The sequence below is a fragment of the Protopterus annectens genome, chromosome 3.part0, assembly GCF_019279795.1.
Source record: "Protopterus annectens isolate FY-2018-M chromosome 3.part0, PAN1.0, whole genome shotgun sequence".
NCBI lineage: Eukaryota > Metazoa > Chordata > Ceratodontiformes > Protopteridae > Protopterus > Protopterus annectens.
The window spans coordinates 281,851,039-281,869,242 of NC_056731.1; the positions used below are offsets into that span (position 1 = coordinate 281,851,039).

Sequence of the window (18,204 nt, forward strand, 5' to 3'; positions counted from 1 at the left end):
ATATTGCTATTATAAACTTAGAAAGTTGCTAGAGTAAGAGGGTTTTGTTAACATACGTTTTCCGAAGGATTTGAAGTCTGAAACGCAAATGTTTGTCATCATATGGTGACTTCAGTCCTCATATCATCCCAGTGACTTGCCAGAAAATCACAACTTTTATGACGAACAGACCAAAAATACGAGACAAAAATCTGAACATTATCTAAAATCTGTACAGTTGAGAGATATTACCAGTCGAGTCCACAGTAAATTACAAACCAAGGTAGGATTGTTTAGATATGCTCAGGATTTTCCTGTCTGCAGTCTGTGTAAATGTATAGCTGTCTAGGTTCCTTGGGGTGGCTAGAGCGTGCCGGTCTATAACCTATCGCTTTCTAACAACCAACAGTGAAATTAAAGGTAAAACAACAAAATATGAATCAAAGTAAATATTGGTAACAATCTATCCCTTCCTACCTAAAAACAGTTAAAAATAGTGATCACAAATACAATATAAATCCAGTCAACAACACAGTAAATCACAAACCAAGGTAGGATTGTTTATGCTAACGTATTCTCTCAGAAAAAGGTGCATATAACAGAGCAACTCCTAACCATTCTTTTTTGGGGAGAGACCAATTATAGATAGATTGCGTATGCATCCTGCTGCGTATCTGGATATTCTCATGTAGAATTGGTAAATGCACCTGTTTCCAATTACAATATTTATTTATTTGCATGTTTGCATTAACGACTTTTACAAGCAAGACCAGTATTTTTAAAGTGAATACTTTGTATTTTTTTTGTTCCCTTTGGTCATTAGTGTAAGGGATTTTTCTCTTATTAGGTTGTCACTTTTAGCCTATTGAAGCAGAGAAAACAGTGTCCTAAGTTTTCTTCAGTAGCTGCAGTTTAATTTGTTTTTCAATACGACTATCATAGGCAGGCTGATTCTTCTGTCCAGTCAGTGCTTATGTTTTTCAATGCCAAGTAACTGTTATTATATAATGAGTGTTCCAAGCTGCAAAACTGTCTTCAGTATAAGGTAGTATATGAGATGCTTGTCAAAACAGAAAATCTACATGAGAGGCCTCTTAGGTTCATAGGTAAGTACTAGCTAGCTGTCCTTGTGGTCCATTTCAAGCCTTGCCAATTTTCCCTTTTGTGCTTGAATTAACCTATCCCATTTAGTTAGAGGTTGGCCTTACCCATCCCATGATCAATACTTGTATATTACCCCTGATGTGAATAACTGAGATCATACAATAGATCATTTGAGGGAACCCATGCATGCATGGGATAAAAACAGTTAGGAGCTGCCTCTGTCCATTAGGAGTAAAGAGGGAAGTCCTGGGGTAAATGTTCTGTTTTTCATCCATAGATCTAAGTTGTGTTTGAATATGGACTAGGATGAGCTTTGTTTTATGTGGTTGCATTAGTCTGTTCCAGAGCCCTGTATTCATTGTGAAATATACCTGTCACTCTAAACCATTCTTTTTATGTTGCAGAAAAGGTTTAGATCCCTAGACCAAGTAGTTTTAATGCTATTTGACTTGCTGTTGTACTTTAAATCCATCAGTATTGGGTCGGAGGATGCCTTGTATGCCAGACACAGGTCACTTCTTAACAGTCTGTGGAATACCGAGTATAGTGACAGGGCTTTGAGTTGGTCCATGTTAGACATGTTGTTTAGGCCTTGCATCCTTTTAGTAAGGTATCTCTGTGTGCACACAACACAACTCTTTTAACTTCTTTTGATTGGAGGATAAATTACAAAACTGATATTCAGAGGATATATGTTTTTGTTCCCATTTTTTCTGCAGAAGTTTCTTTTTTAATACCAAAATTCATTTACATCTGTTTCCTTGTATATAAATGGTACATAATAGTTATTTTGTGAAGAAATAGAGGGAGCATGGGGCCTTGCTTTCTTATAGTGCATGCATATATGCAAATTGGTGCACATCTGGTAACAAGATGGATTCCAGCAGGACTGTTGTGAAAGAGCTATTGTGAGCTTCTTGTATGAAATGACAAAGTTCTGCTGTCCCAGTGAACATCTAACTTAACCAGCATTTTAAGTGCTAGCCTCTACTGTAGAGTGTTGCATACTTCTGTACTGTAGACTGTTGCATACTTTTCCGATTCTATGTATATAATGCTACTGTTTTAAATATCCAGAAAATAGTTAATTTAGCTAGAGATGTTACACTATACTGTACACTACAGAAAGAACTTCACTACCAGTTTGTAATACTATGGTTTTCCTTATTTCAGACTTTAACATTTGCATGTTTCAGAAAATGTTTGTTGTAAGATGCGCTATTAATCCAGTCAGAAAGTCATGTTAGATTTCAAATATCTTTTATTTGTTAATAGAAGATAACACAGACTGAAATACAAGGACTGTTTGTCTGATTAAACAACTGAAACATATTCATTATTTATAACATATTTATAAGACAAAAATGAAACCTCTAATTTGCCCAACCTTAGTAGCCATTGCTTTTGAAAAATAATTAAAATTATCAGTGTGAAATGTTACTTTCATCATTACTGGAGAGAAAAAATATATTTTAGATGATTCCTGTGACTGAGGAATAACCTTTTCATAGTGATACATGCAAGTTGAATCAAGAAGTGTTCTTTGAAGGAATATCAGTATCAGCAGCAAAAATGAGTGTGGTAACCATTTGAAATATCAGGATCAACTTCAGTGAGTTTCATAGTATGAAGACTGAATGGCCAAACAAGCAATGTTAAGATTGCCATTTCTCAGAATATTCCCTTTTCTCTGAAGTTTGGCGATCTCAGAGTTGGTATATATTACTTTGGGGGAAGTTGGGGGGCTTGCCCCCTGCAAAAAGTATGTTAAATATTCATTCTTCTCCTGCATTTTTGTCTTTCTTTTTGTATGTTAGGATTTGCCAAGTGCCACCACATCAATAGGAAGCAATGATTTTCTTTTTATATAGTGTTATTGGTTTTGTAATCATTAAATTCAGAATTTTTTTCCTAGTCAAAAAGTACTATGTTGTCAAAAGGTTTCAAAATTAAAAAAAAAACAGGCATATGTAATCAGTTTAGTTTCCAAGAATAAGAGCACATTGTACTGATGATGTATTTTGTGTGTGCTCTATATTACAAAGGAAAATGCAGTAGAATGTGTTGTGAATCACATGCACATGGAATTCTGATGATGCCATATGAAGACAAGAAGGGAAAAAATACCAACTGGACCGCAGAGAAAAAGCAACAAGGGTGCTCGGACAAGTAAGTGTAAACAAATAACATAGTGCAATGAAGTTACAGTTCAATGTAAATTCATTTAAATAAAATGCATTTATGCTTTACTATAATAGTGCCTTCATAAACAGAGCTAGACGTAAGATGAGAACCAATCTATTTTATTTACCTAATTTAAAAAAATATGCCTAATGCTCCAGCCAGTACTCATTTAAAGCAGTACATGGAGTAGGGTCTATATTAACAAAGCGAAAAACCCTATGCGCAAATTCCAAAACATCGACCCCTATACCGCGAACAGCAAAAATCCTGAATGCACTAAACCGCGAAAAAAAAAATCGAACTGTCATAGTCGGCCAACCCCACCACCCGCTATATACTACCTGCACAAACAAAATAAATAAACCACATACATACACTAAACAAACCCTACTTCTAACCTAAACTAAAGCACCATAACCCTACCTCCAACACTACACTAAACCCCACAAACACAACTATCTATGCACTCTCCTTAACCCCTCCCTAACCCTAAGGTCCGTAACTACCGCACACATCCCCTACAGACATATACCTAAACAAAATAAATAATACACATACATACACTTAAAAAAACCCTACACCTAACACTACACTAACTCTTACATACAGTACCTATCTATGCACTTACCTTAACCCAAATCCTAACACTAAAGCACACTTACCTTATGGAGCTGTACCGCAGATGGGCTAACCAAAACAAATCGACATTTCGAAATTCGCGGTTTTGACTGTTCAGGGTTTACGTACTTCGTGCAATATGGTTCGACATCTTCATATTCGCCTAAAGGGATTTTCGATTGCGTAATAGGAACCCCATGGAGTAATGCCTCATAGCATTATTCAGATGTGTTGCATTTGTTTATATCTGTCTTTATTCCTCAACACTTTTTTATTTTATTTAAAACCTCTGTGAAAACTGGTGCCATCTTCCATCATTATCTGCAAAATTTTTAATACCTGATAAGTTTCTGTATTGGAATTATTTTATATATTTGTATATGTATTGCATTTGTTGACTGGGAAAGTCTGACTGGGCACAGATTCTTCTTTTCAGCGGAGGCCTGGGGAGAAAAAGGTCCAAATGATACGTATTATAATATGTAGAAACATGCATCATTTTACAGTTGTACACACAGAATAGTGAATAAAGACATTTTATAAAGTTTATACATTGTGTAGGAAAGTCATTCAGTAGTATTTTGAAAAGTCTGCATGATAATGGCATCATTGCAGATAGTACAGTTAGACATGGATAATTATTATTGTTTTGAGCAAAGGAAGATGATGAGCATAATTCAATATACAGACATACATTTTAGTGGACCAGCAGCATTGTATACTTTAGTAAGCAGTTTTATAATAAAAACATAAAATAGATATAAAGTTGCATAAAAGCAGCATCCTTTTTTGCTTAAGATTTTTTTGCTTGTCAGCAGCTGGTGTAGTAGTCTAAAGACTGATCTAAGAAGAAGGACTAGACGTGATTGAAAGTGTGAAGAAGGAGGAGGAAATGAAGGGGAAATGAAGGTTCTATAGGTGATTGTAAGAAAGATGAAGTGAGTTGGAAAGTGGTGGCGGGGTTAGTAGTCAGTTATAATGAGGAAATGAGAATATAGTGAAGGGTTGTGAGAAAGAGATGTGTGGGAAGTAGTTGAAGGGTAGGAAGAAGTATGGAAGTATGGTTTAGTCTAGGGGTACTTATCTAAGGTTAGTGTTGCATGTCTCAAGTATTCAAATGAGATACTGAGGCACTGTGATGGGTTCAAGTTGTTTACTGTACATAAACACACCAGGAGCTGTAACTGGAACATATATTTAAACTGACTGACTCATTACTTCAAACACACTCCCATGTGCATCTCCATTCATGTCTGCATTCACACTAGCTGACTATACAAAATGGCGCTGATCTTGCATGTGCTCAGTAACTTGTATGCACATGCTATCTGGCCACAGTGGTTGACTGGGTACAAGACACGCAGTGATCTACATACTCCCTCTGATTTGTTCGACATGCAATAGGAGAACAAAATATTTTACAAATGATTCAAGTCCAAGTCGCTGTGTAACTCGAAATTAGTTTGGAAATTCTACCCGATCTGGTCACATAAAAACTTTGACTGGGCTTAGCAACAGGGACAGTCTCTGGGGAGTCTTTTACAATTGGAGCTTTGGGGATTCCATCAGGGTTACTTGAAGAAAGTACACTGTCCTCTGGAATTTGAACAAGTGCAGAGTTGCTCTGAGAAATAGTCTCTGGCACAGACAATCTGCTGCGTCACTGGTTCGGAGACTGGCAATATATGTCTTTGATTCCTTCTGACATCCATTCCATCGTATGATGTAAGATCTTGGTTCTTCACAAATATTTTTGACAATTCCCACTCTGTCATATCCTTTAGATGTTTGCACTCTCACAATCTCTCCTTGTCTTAATGGTCTGAGGGGTTTGCTGGATTTATTATAGTACAACTTTTATGACTGGTGTTTTTTCAAAAGTTGAGTCTCGATCATTCTGTTGTTCTTTGCATTTGGTATCAATAATTGTTTACTGATCAGAAGAGTTGTTTGGACATCAATCTGTGGCAGGTGAACCAAGCAAATTATCTCGAGGAATGTTTCTGAGATTAAGTAGGTTAGAAAAAACATCGGTACCATCTCTCCTGGATTTCTCCAACAAACATTTCACATTTTGAACTGCACGCTAAATGAATCCATGGACTGTGGATACTCGGGACTACTAGTAACATGGACAAAGTCCCAAGACTTAGCAAAATTCTTGAATCTCTGACTTGTAAACTGTGCACCATTGTCAGATACGACTTTGTGTGGACTACCATGAACAGAAAAATGTCTCCTCAATTTCGTAATGACAGTGCTGGATGTTAAGTTAGGAAGAAGGTCTATTTCAAACCAATTCAAATAAGAGTCTACTAACACTAAGTGATGTTGACCATTCCACTCGAAAATATCAGTAGCAACTGTCGACCATGGTAGTTCAGGAATCTGGTTTAACTGATGTGGTTCTTTTTGTTGGTGTGATTTAGTACTGTTGCAAATAGAACATGCTAGAGTTTCTTTCTCTACAGTATATCTTTTGACATAGAAGGCCAAAATACTATGCCTCTTGCCCTTCTTTTGGTTGAATCAGTACCCGGGTGGCACCGATGCAAGATTTTGATATATTCCTGTTGTAATGCTGTAGGAATTACCACTTTAGGACTTTTCATGATGATTCCATCTTCCATCATGAGCTCATCTCTGTAAGGAAAAATAAATGTTTGTATGTGAAGTGGTAAACTAGTTTGTTGTGCTGGCCATCCTTGCCTGATAACATGTTTCAGCTTCTGGAGAACTGGGTTTGAAGCTGTGTGATTTCTGAGTTCATCAGGATGTGACGAGGAAAATTTTTTGTCGTCCATGACTTCAAAGTCTACTTTCTCATTGTCATGCTGTTCAGTTTGTATGGGTGCTCTTGACAAAGCATCAGCAAGGTATAGAAATTTACCTTTTATATAGACAATATTAAAATTGCACTTTTGCAATTTAACATCATGCATTGCAGACATGCTGGGGCTGTATGTACTGACTTTTTCAGAATTGTCACTAGAGGTTGGCAGTCAGTCTCTATTTGAACAGGTTTGCTATAAATATAATCATTGAACTTCGAAAATGTGAACACTACTGCCAAAAGCTGTTTTTTAATTTGTGCATTTCAGTTTGAGTTAAAGTTCTGGATGCATAGGCTACTGGTATGCCTTCTTTTTTTTAAAACAATTTTATTAAAATTAAAATTGAAAAATAAATATGTACATTAGAAATGAACAATTATTTTCAAATTGATAGTCAAATAATGATACAACAAACATGAACTATATACAAAGACATTCTCAACAATTATAAATTGATTAGATAATTACTTTTGTAATAAAATGTAGACTTTTTTCCATACATTGCATACTGGTATGCCTTCTTGAAGAGATGCTGTGCCAAGACCATACTTTGAAGCATCATAGGAAAGAGTAACAGGTTTGTGAACATCATAATATCTCAATGTGGGTGGACTGGCAGTTTTCCATTTTCAGAACGTCAAATGCTTTTTGGTGGTGGTCCAACCGGGACCAATTTACATTTTTGCGAGTCAACTCATGTAAGGGTGCTGAAAGCTCACTCAGGTCTGGGATGAACTTTCCTAAATAGTTGACCATACCAAGAAAATATAAAGATGTGACATTTTCTAGAACTGGCATCTCAATAATTCATGGTTGTTTAGACAGATCTGGTTGTAAGCCAAAACTGGTAAACAAATGACTCACATAAGTTACTTATTTCAGTTTGAATTTACTCTTCTGAGGATTTAGTTTAAGATTTATTTCAAGAGCATGGTCTAGAACTTTCTTGAGGTTTCTAGCATGTTCGTCTTCACCATTGCCCCCTACAATAATGTCATCTACTATGATAGCACATGAATAACCTGAAGAAATTTGTTCCATTGCAAGTTGAAATACTTCACTGGCAGAATTGATCCTAAATGGCATTCTCATGAATCTGGATCTACCAAATGGTATACTGAAAGTAGTTGGTAATGAAGATTTGTGATCCAGCAAAATTTGCCAAAATGATCTTTTTGCATTTAAGACTAAAAAAACAGTGGCATTTGGTATGAGAGCTGCTATATCTACTACTGTGCACATCGGATGATGAGGATGTTTAAGCGCTTTGTTTAAATCTGTCTGATCAGTACATATTCAAATATCATCCGAGCTTTTCTTATGAGCTATGACCATGGAGGATAGCCATTCATTCGGTTCTTTTACTGGGGTTATCACACCTAAATTCACCATTTTGTTAAGCTCTGTTTTTAGTTTGCTTTGTATTGCTACCAGAACCTTACTTGCTGGTCTGACAGCTGGGCTTACTTCCTGGTTTAACTTCATGGAATATGTGACTGGAAGTTTGCCAAGCTCCTCTGTGAAAATATCAGCATAGTTACTAAAAATATTCTGTGTAAAACTATCATTGTTGTGCAGACTTGCATGGTGGACCTCTTTATTAAATTAAATCAGTCCCATTCTCAAATTGTCTTTGAGGCCTAACAATGACAGCATGTGTCTTTGGACTACATAAAACTGCAAGTCATAGCTGTTCCCAGCAGAATGACATGCGAGAACTTCTGTGCCATCAGTTTGAATCTCTTCACCATCATAAGGAACTAGTTTTGCACACTTTGCTGAATCAAGTTTCTCATCAGATCTTACTTTGGCAAACATTTGTGCCGATGTAACATTGCACTTGGATCCAATGTCTACTTTAAGCTCTACAGGCTTGCCATTAATCCGAACAGTACAACATATTTCACTCTTTGCTGCCAACTGATAATCTACTATGTTAACTATTTCATTAATCACAGAGATACCATGAATATAGAAAGTTTGCTGACAGCTCTCTTCTTCGGTTGCTGTCTTTTAATGGAAGTATGTGCCACTTTAGACTTGCAAAGTCTTTTGAAATGATTCCACTTTTTACATTTGTGACACTGCTGACCAAAATCTAAGCACTTCTCGTTTAGGTTCACGACTGCCTCCACAATTATTACAGTTATCAATAAGGTTGTTTGTAGCAGCTCCAGTCGGTTTATATTTCTTTCTTTTTTATCTTAGCTTTAAGTTGTACACTATCAAAATTCATACTGGCAGACGCTGCATGCATGTTTTTCTCATTCATAAGCATATTTGTATGCTTTTTGTAAGCTCATATATTTGACAAATCTCAGGGGCTTTGCTCAATGTTAGATCACTGTCTCGAAGCAAAATCTTTCTCACTGAATCATTACTAACACCAAACACAAGCCTGTCTTTTATCAACTCATCTCTCAGGTCACCAAGTCTGCACACTTTTCCTTTATTTCTTAAGTCTGTAATATATGCTGCTATAGTTTCACCAGGCTTTTGATTTTTTTGTGTAAAATGTGAGCCTTTTCATTGTAATATTCATTTGAGGGTTACACATTTCTCTAAATTTACGTTTTAAGCACTCAAGGTCTTCCTGCATTTCAGTCTCTATCACAATATGGCAGATGTAATGTGATCCTATCTCACCTACATTCTCTACAGATGGGTTCGGAGCTGATCCTCGGCTCCGACTCGGCAGCTATACAATAGAACGCAGTCTCTTATTGGCTGAGTTATCTCATATCCCAGGATGCACCACTACTGCTTCCCCAGATCTCGTTTGCCGCTTCTAAGCATAGACGTGGTCTCGGACAAAATTTTCTGTCATTTTTTCTGCAAAAACTGACCCAAAAGCTGTTTTAACAGCTACTTGTTGTGTGTGATTGTGTATTAGGTGATTTTTGTGGTAAATTTGTATTTTTTGGGTAAGTGTTTTCGTTGAGTCAGAGGGGCCTTGCCCTATTCCGCGCTCTTTTTGTTAGAGTTGTAGTTGTGTAGTTTTTTTTTGTGTATTTTTCGAAGTTTACTGTGTCTTTACGATGTTGAAGGAACATAGACCATCAGGGTTCAAAAAATGTTCGAAATGCAACTATAAAATGTCCATTACGGACGACCATTCCTTGTGTGTTTACTGTTTGGGGCCGAAGCACCTCCAGGAATCCTGTAGCGTTTGCCACGCTTTTTCCTCTCGCGTGCTTCAAGAGAGGAAAAATAAATTGATTTTGAAAGGGCTTATTACCCCTTCCTTTGAGGAAGCCCTATCTTCTTCTTCTTCCCCTTCGAGGAAGAAAAAATCTTCGGCTCCGACCAGCCCGTCTGAGCCAGCAGCTAAAAAGTCAAGGCAGGCTTCTCCGTCGGCTCCACGGACTTCGGAGCCGAGGGTGGAACGGTCTGCCTCGATGTCTCCAGCCTCGACTCCTCTGGCTTCGGAGTTGAGAGCTCAGGCGTCGAGAGGTGAGTCATCTCCATCGGCTCCACTGCCTTCGGAGCTGATGAGGGTTGCCCGCTCAGACTCTTCCCCTTCGGTGCCGAAGTCCCCATCGGCTCAGAGGGAAATTGCAGTGGTAGTGGAATCTCCCTCGGCGCCGATACTTCTCGAAACCATTCGGAGCCGGTCCCCCAGTCTTTTGGAGCCAGCGGAGAAGTCGACTCGGACCCGGTCGGTCTCTTCTCAGTCGTCGAGGATGTCTGATTCGGATGTAGACAGGGTGCTTCAAAGGCTTTTTCAGTCTCCGGTCTTTCAAAAGTTGGTCTCGGCTCCAGCCCAGTCGGCTCCGGAGCCGATTTCCCACCCTGCTATCTCGGTTCCTCCTCCAACAGCTTTGGCGCCATTGGAGTCAGTGTTGGTGGAGCCGGTGGAGGTTGTCGGGTCGGTTCTGACCCTAACTCCAACCCCGCCCTTCGGGTCGGGGTTCGGTAGGCGGACTTCCTCTGCCGGACCGATCCTCCCTCTCGGTGCGTCGGCGGCGGGAGTTCCGACTGCTGTTGTGGCCTTGGGGGTTGGACCATCCCAGGACTCTGGGGGTCCCGCCTTCAAGGCCATGAGGAGTGCCTTGGCCAAATCCTCTCTGGCCACTTCTACCATCTCACCACCACCTTCCCTTGGTACAGAGACTGGCTCCTTTGCAATCCCCCTGTCTCACGACAGCGGAGCCCGTGGGCCTGAGGTTACCCCCATCGGGGGTTCCCTTCTTCCTGGAGGTCGCTCCGAAACGTCTTCGGAGGAACCTCCCAGGAAGAAACAGTGCAAGAAGAAGCACGTCGACTCCCCTGATGAGTCCCTCACCTCGGATACTGACCTCGATGATGCGGAAGGGTCCCCCAAGTCGTCCTCGGATGATGTATCCTTTGCGGACATCTTGGAGATCCTTAAGCAACGAGGCGACTGGCAGTCCAAACCCCCTTCTGCTGAGGAGTCAGTGTTCCTCAAGGCCTTCGGGGCTCAGCCCTCCGCCTCTTGGGTGTCTCTGCCCTTTGATGAGCTTCTGGACTTGATCTCTCGAAGGGCATGGGAACACCCGGACTCCGTTGAACCGGTGCCAGCTCGCCCCAATAAATTCCTTTCGGCACCCCTGACAAGGACTTTCTTTCCAAAGGTGTGGCTGTAGATGCCTTGGTGGTGGCATCTGCCACCCAGCAAGATGTGGCAGAGGCTTCAACGTCCGTCCATCCTCCTAATAAGGAGTCTAGGAGCATGGATCGGTACGGGAAGCGCACCCTTACTTCAGCAACCTTTACATTAAGGTCTCTGAACTACTTGATGCATTTCACCAGACTGCAGAGGGATCTGGTCAAGGAGCTTTCGGATACCCTCTCCGGTAACTTACCTGAGCAGTTAGCCCAGACGGTTAACTCCCAGTTGGCTACCCTGTCCTCCTTATCCAACTCGTCCATGAGGCGCATTTCGTATGCAGCCGAAGGAGCGAGCAGAGCGGCGGGAACAGGTGTTGCTCTACGGAGACAAGCCTGGCTATGCCTGTGTCACTTTGCGGAGGCCTTTAAGTCTTCCTTTGCCGACGCCCCCTTCGATGGGTCCTCTCTGTTTGGACCCAAGGTAAAGGACACTTTGACTCGCTATGAACAGGAGGGTAAGACTTTAACTGCCGTAGGGGCCCGGTTTTCCACTCCCTTCAGACCTTATCCCAAGGCTCGAAGAGGAGGGAAAATGTGGTTCCGTAAGTCTCAAAAGCCTTACTCATTGCAGCAGAGCGATTCCCCTTCTAGAGGCAGAGGAGGGGGAAATTTTTCAGGGAGACGCCGTCCCAGAGGCGGCGGAGGCCCCCGCAACACTGGAGACCGTGAGTCCTTTCGTGACTCCTCCTCCTTCCAACATCCCTGAAGGAGTGCCTGACTGTGCAGCTCCGGAGCCAGTCGGGGGTCATTTTTCGAGGCACCTAAAGGCCTGGGAAAGTATCACTCAGGACCAATGGGTGCTCCGAATCATCGCCGGAGGTTACACTATTCCCTTCTCTCAACCTCCCCCACCATCCCAAAGAATCCCGGACCCGCCACCCAGTCAACGGGATCTGGCAGCCAGCGAAATATCGAAGCTGCTTCAAAAAGGAGTCATCCAACCTGTCCCCACAGATCAGGCCGGATCAGGGACTTAATCAAGATTCTTTTTGGTACCAAAAAAGACCGGGGACTTGAGGCCCATTTTGGATCTCAGCAAGTTAAACCGATCAGTGAAAAAGTCCAAATTCTGGATGGTCACCTTGCAATCCATTCTCCCGCTGCTGGAGAAAGGTGTTTGGATGTGCTCCATAGATCTCAAAGACGCCTATTATCACATTCTGATAGATCAGGCGTCAAGGAGACACTTGCGCTTCAGCCTAGGAGACAGTCATTTCCAGTTCCATGCACTGCCCTTTGGTCTCACCACAGCCCCTAGGGTGTTCACCAAATGTTTGGCAGTGGTGACTGCTCACTTGAGAAGTCTAGGATTCCAGGTGTTTCCATACCTAGACGACTGGCTCCTAACTGCCACCTCCAAGCATCTACTCTTCAAAACTCTAGCAGCCACTATTTCCCTAGGCAACTCCTTAGGAATCACCTTCAATTGGACAAAATCCGTATTGCTGCCATCACAGCGTATTCTGTTTATTAGTGCAGAAATAGACTCAAGGCAGATGCGAGTCTATCTTCCTGCGGAAAGGATAGCAACACTGCAGTCTCAGGTTCGGGCATTACTCCTCAGACGTCGCGCTCCAGCGAGAATGGTCATGCAGCTGTTGGGTTCCATGTCAGCCACCATTCTTCTGGTCCCCTTGGCAAGGTTGCATATGAGGATACTCCAGTGGCTCCTATCAGTCCAGTGGTCTTATCAAGACCTTCCCCTCAGTCACCATATATTGATCACAGAGACGTGCAAACAGGATCTTCGTTGGTAGCTTCTTTCCTCCAACCTGAATCTAGGGCGACCATTCGTTCCTCCACTCCCCTTGGCCACGTTGACTACGGACGCCTCCCAGACAGGGTGGGGGGGACATTATCTGGACAGGTTGGTCCAAGGCACGTGGCACTCCGACGAGAGTCTTCTCCACATCAATATCCTGGAAATGAGGGCGGTGCTGTTAACGTTGCAAGCACTGCATGATCACCTCCCTCAGGGTACGATTGCCATTCAGTCCGACAACATGTCGGTAGTCTGGTACTTGAACAAGCAAGGAGGGACCAGGTCTTACCCCCTTTGCAGAGAGGCCATGAAGGTATGGGATTGGGCGATTGCTACCAAATGTTTTCTAGTGGCAACACACATTCCGGGGAGATCCAATGTGATAGCCGACAGACTGAGCAGGACTATTCTTTCTCCTCACGAGTGGTCCTTGAACGACAGAGTGGTAACACAGATTTTCACGAGATGGGGAGCTCCATGTTGCGATCTTTTCGCAACTCCCCTCAACGCAAAATGCCAGCAGTTCTTCTCTCTCACCCCGGTTCTGGGGGAGATCCCCAAGGATGCTCTAGTCCAAGCTTGGCTCCCCGATCTGCTATACGCCTTTCCACCAGTTCCCCTTCTCCCCAAGGTAATTCAGAAGGCGATTCGCTTGGAAAGCAAAATGATTCTAATCGCCCCATACTGGCCTCATTAAGTCTGGTTCCCCTTTCTTCACAAGTATGCATTGGAGGGTCCCTGGTTCCTGGACCAAGTTTTGGAACTCTTGACGCATCAGTCAGGACAACTCCATCAGTCCCTCCATTCATTGAAGCTAGCAGCTTGGCTACTCCTCTTCCGACCATAGTTAGGAGCCATTCTTTCGACCCTGAAGTCATGCATATTTTGTCCTCGGCTCACAAGACTTCTGCTAAGAAGATGTATAGCAGTAAATGGAAGAGGTATGCTATTTGGGCCCAACTCCGAGGATTAGACCCTATGACAGCCTCGGTGTCAGAGGTTCTGAAGTTTTTAACTTCCCTGTTCAACCAGGGTTCTTCGGTGTCTACCATCAAAGTTCAATTGGCGGCTATTTCCAATTTTCACGAGAGCGTAGAACCACCTTTAATGAGCAACAAGTTGTGCAAAGCTTTTATTAAAGGAGCTTGGCTTCTACAGCCTCCTATATCTCATCCCGCACCACCGTGGGACCTTAACGTAGTGTTAGGAGCATTAACCAAACATCCCTTTGAGCCGGCAGCAACCTGTGACTTAAATTTCTTTCTTGGGAGACTGCCCTTCTAGTTGCTATTACATCAGCCAGGCGAGTTTCAGAACTTCAAGCCCTATGCGTCAAACCACCATACCTGGTATTTCACAAGGATAGAGTATCTCTTAGACCAAACCCATCCTTTATACCAAAGGTTTGTTCTAACTTTTGTTTGCAACAATCACTGGAATTACCGTTTTTTTTCCCTAAGTATTCAAACAGAGCTGAGTATACCTTTCACAGCTTAGACGTGCACAGACAATTACGTTTCTATCTGGATAGGACACACCAAGCACGAAAATCAGATCAACTGTTTGTGTCCTTTTTGGATAGTAAATTGGGCAAAGCCATCACGAAAGTCACTATTGCTAAATGGATCAGAGACTGTATCAGTCATATTTATTGCATTTCAAATAAGGAGCTTACAGTTCCAGTGAAAGCTCATTCTACCAGGGCTATGGCCACTTCGGCAGCCTTTCATTCCAAGCTCTCTATTAGTGACATCTGTGCGGCTGCTACGTGGTCTTCTCTACACACCTTTATTTCTTACTACAAATTGGATGTGGCATCTAGGGGTCGAGCTTCCTTCGGTTCCATGGTTCTCTGGACCGTTTTCCAGTGAGCCACCCAGGAATTAGGTGCTAGGGACGCTGTCCCATCTGTAGAGAATGTAGGCGAGATAGGATCACATTACATCTTTTAGTTATGTACTTACCATAACTTTAGATGTATGGGATCCATCTCGCCTACATTCCTAATAACCCACCCTCCTTCCCCCTGCCTTGTAGGCCAGAAGAGACCGGACGATCCGAATTAACTTCTTCCTCTCTTGAAACACCTGGCAGTGTTATAACAACAGTCTATGTGTGTGTGTGCATGTGTGTGGACAAACAAGATCTGGGGAAGCAGTAGTGGTGCATCCTGGGATATGAGGTAACTCAGCCAATAAGAGACTGCGTTCTATTGTATAGCTGCCTTGTCGGAGCCGAGGATCGGCTCCGAACCCATCTGTAGAGAATGTAGGCGAGATGGATCCCATACATCTAAAGTTATGGTAAGTACATAACTAAAAGTTCTCCCCCTCCCATGCATACATGGCAGGTGCATACACAAATGAACGTTCCTTCTCAATGGCTTCTGAGCTAGCTAAATTAAGAAGTATGAATACCTTTGTATGTGCGTCTTTATCGGAAAATGCAGCCTGTATGAAAATATCATATTCTTGTTCAAACACTCGTCAGTTCTCATCAGTGTTATTATCAAACACTAGCTGTCCAGGTGTATGAAACCTTTCTACTATAACAACAAAATTCGTGTAAATATAAGCATAGACCAGGTACTTGTAATTATGTTCAAAAGCACAACAGTCTCTCTGCAAAGGCTTTACTTTAACACTGCGAACACTCTAGACACTTCAGATACTATGAAAAGTTTCAGTTAATGCGAAAAAGTACTACATTGTGAAAAAATGTGGTCATTTTAGCTGTTTCTTACATTTTAACACTTCAAAAATGATTTCAAACACTTGTGTATTTATTTTGTATACTTTTATCAGTATGTCGCAATTTCAGACATTTCATTTATCTTGGTTACTTCGAGCATTTTGAATGCTTTGCCACACATTCAGCAACTGAAAAATCATTCAAATGAGTTTTAAGTACCTTTGGATAACAGCTGACCTGTTTGTGAGTTCGCTCCTGTAATATTCCTCCACTTCTAACTTCATGCCTCATGGTTTGCGAGTTGCTTAATCTTTGGATCCTGTTCTGACACCATGTCGCATGTCTCGTGTATTCAAATGAGACACTGAGGCACTGTGATGGGTTCAAGTTGTTTATTGTACATAAACACATCAGGAGCTGTAACTGGAGCATATATTTAAGCTGACTTACTTCATACACACTCACATATGCATCTCCTTTCATGCCTGCATTCAGTCCGGCTGACTATACAAAATGGCACTAATCTTGCATGTGCTCATTAACTTATATGCATGTGCTATCTAGCTACAGTGGTTGACTAGGGACAATGCCCACAGTGATCTACAGTTAGTGCAGGGGCAGAGCCAGAGATTTTGCAGGTGTGACTTTTTAGCTTCTATTTAAAATGTTTTCATATGTTGCAGCAAAATGGGTATGGTGTTCCATGGTTTGATGACATAGTTTGAGAATAGTTTGTTGGATGTGGAGGAGCAGCATTTGGGATGAGTGAAATGGTCTGTTTGGTTTGTAAGTCTGGATTAGAGTTGACAGAGATAAACAGTTTGTAGATTTATAGATGAGGTTATGAGTAGACAGAAATTGGGAGTAAGATAGTAAGTGGGGTAATTCGATCCAGTTTATTTCTTTAAGTGCAAGGCAGCTGAGGGATTTTTGTGCATGATTTATTGAAAACTGTGCTAATTTGTGATAGCATTGTTCAAGCTTTGAGGACTGAGAAACTTGTAAGTTGAAGAAAATAGGGGCTGAGTAGAGAAGCATTGGGAGTAGTAGGGTAGAGGCGAAGTGTTTTCTGGTTTGGTCATTGAGGAAATATTTGACTCTGTATAGGGAATCCAATTTCTGGTACATATTTTTACTGTGTGTTGGATGTGGTAGTTAGATTTTAAGCTATGGTCACTATAGATGACGAGCGGCTTAGTATGTGGGAAGATTTCAGTTTTCGTGTTATTTGCTGAGAAGATATCAAAGGAGAGTCTTAAGACAAAGTTGTGGGTTGGTTAGCCAGGATTCAGTGGCTGAGAAGGATTCTTGCACTATGTATTTTATAATATAATTTGATATTCTTAACTTTTTACCTATACCTGTAAGGCCATTCATGTTTCAGGATGATATGGACAACATAACCATTATGATAAAAAGCTATTGTTCCCACCTGTTATACATGACAGTTTTTTGAATATGTACTTCCATCTTTTATGTTATGTGCCTGTACTAATGTTTGACATGCTGATCTTTTGTACAACTCTTTCTTATCTCCATTTGAGCCCATGTCACACTTTTTGTTTTAATGAAAACCCTCAAAAAAAAAAAAATACAAAACACACCCATCCCCTATTAACTCAAAACAAATATACAAAACAATGTACATCTTCAAAGCATGAAATTTAACCTTCCAGAATGCAACAATTGCCCCAAATTGACTGCTGCACCTATAGGCATTATCTAACCTAAAATTAAGGTTACCCATGCTGAAGCGCATGCTACAGCCTGTGCTCCCCACTTACACCAAATGCTATCTGTTATTTTCTTAACTCTGTTTCCCTCCCAGATATAAAACAATAACTTTTAGCTCTAATAAGAAGTGCACTGACCACATTTAAATAAAATTAAACTGTACATGGTTCTGTTAACTGCATTAAAGTATTAAGGCTAATAGGGAGATTATTACCTCTTATTCATCATCATTATCATCATCATCAACAGCAGCAGCCCCCTTTTTCCATTTTTTTTCTACATAGGGTTGAGGTATTGTGTTAACTGTCACAAACTCTCTCGATTCAGTGCCACACTTCTGCCTTCTTCAATACTCATGCCTGACTATCACAGATCTTCTTTCACATAATCTATCTACCTCTTTGCTGGACATCATCGCTTCCTTTTATCTCCTTCTTGTCTATCCCAAATCTTTCTCAGTAGATTGTCTTCTGTTTTTCTGCATGTGTCCAAACCACCATAATCTGCTCTCTTTGATCTTTTCTGAAATTGGAGCTACTTTGGCTTCTGCTCTTATGTCCTCATTTCTTCATCTGTCCCACAGTGTGCATCCTACTACCCTTTTCAGGCACTTCATTTCCATCACCTCTAGCTTCTTTAGCTGTTCTGCCTTTGCTGCAAAGGTTT

General features: G+C 41.3%; 1 protein-coding gene across 1 annotated transcript in view; it reads left to right on the forward strand.

Moving 5' to 3' along the window:
* The window catches only part of NEK10 (NIMA related kinase 10), a 3,576,599-nt gene that overhangs the window by 335,652 nt on the left and 3,222,743 nt on the right, over positions 1-18,204 (forward strand). The window contains exon 3 of the mRNA XM_044064761.1: positions 3,129-3,252. Coding sequence (XP_043920696.1) covers positions 3,143-3,252 — 110 coding nt within the window. The 5' untranslated portion in view covers positions 3,129-3,142. The remainder of the gene's footprint in view (positions 1-3,128; positions 3,253-18,204) is intronic.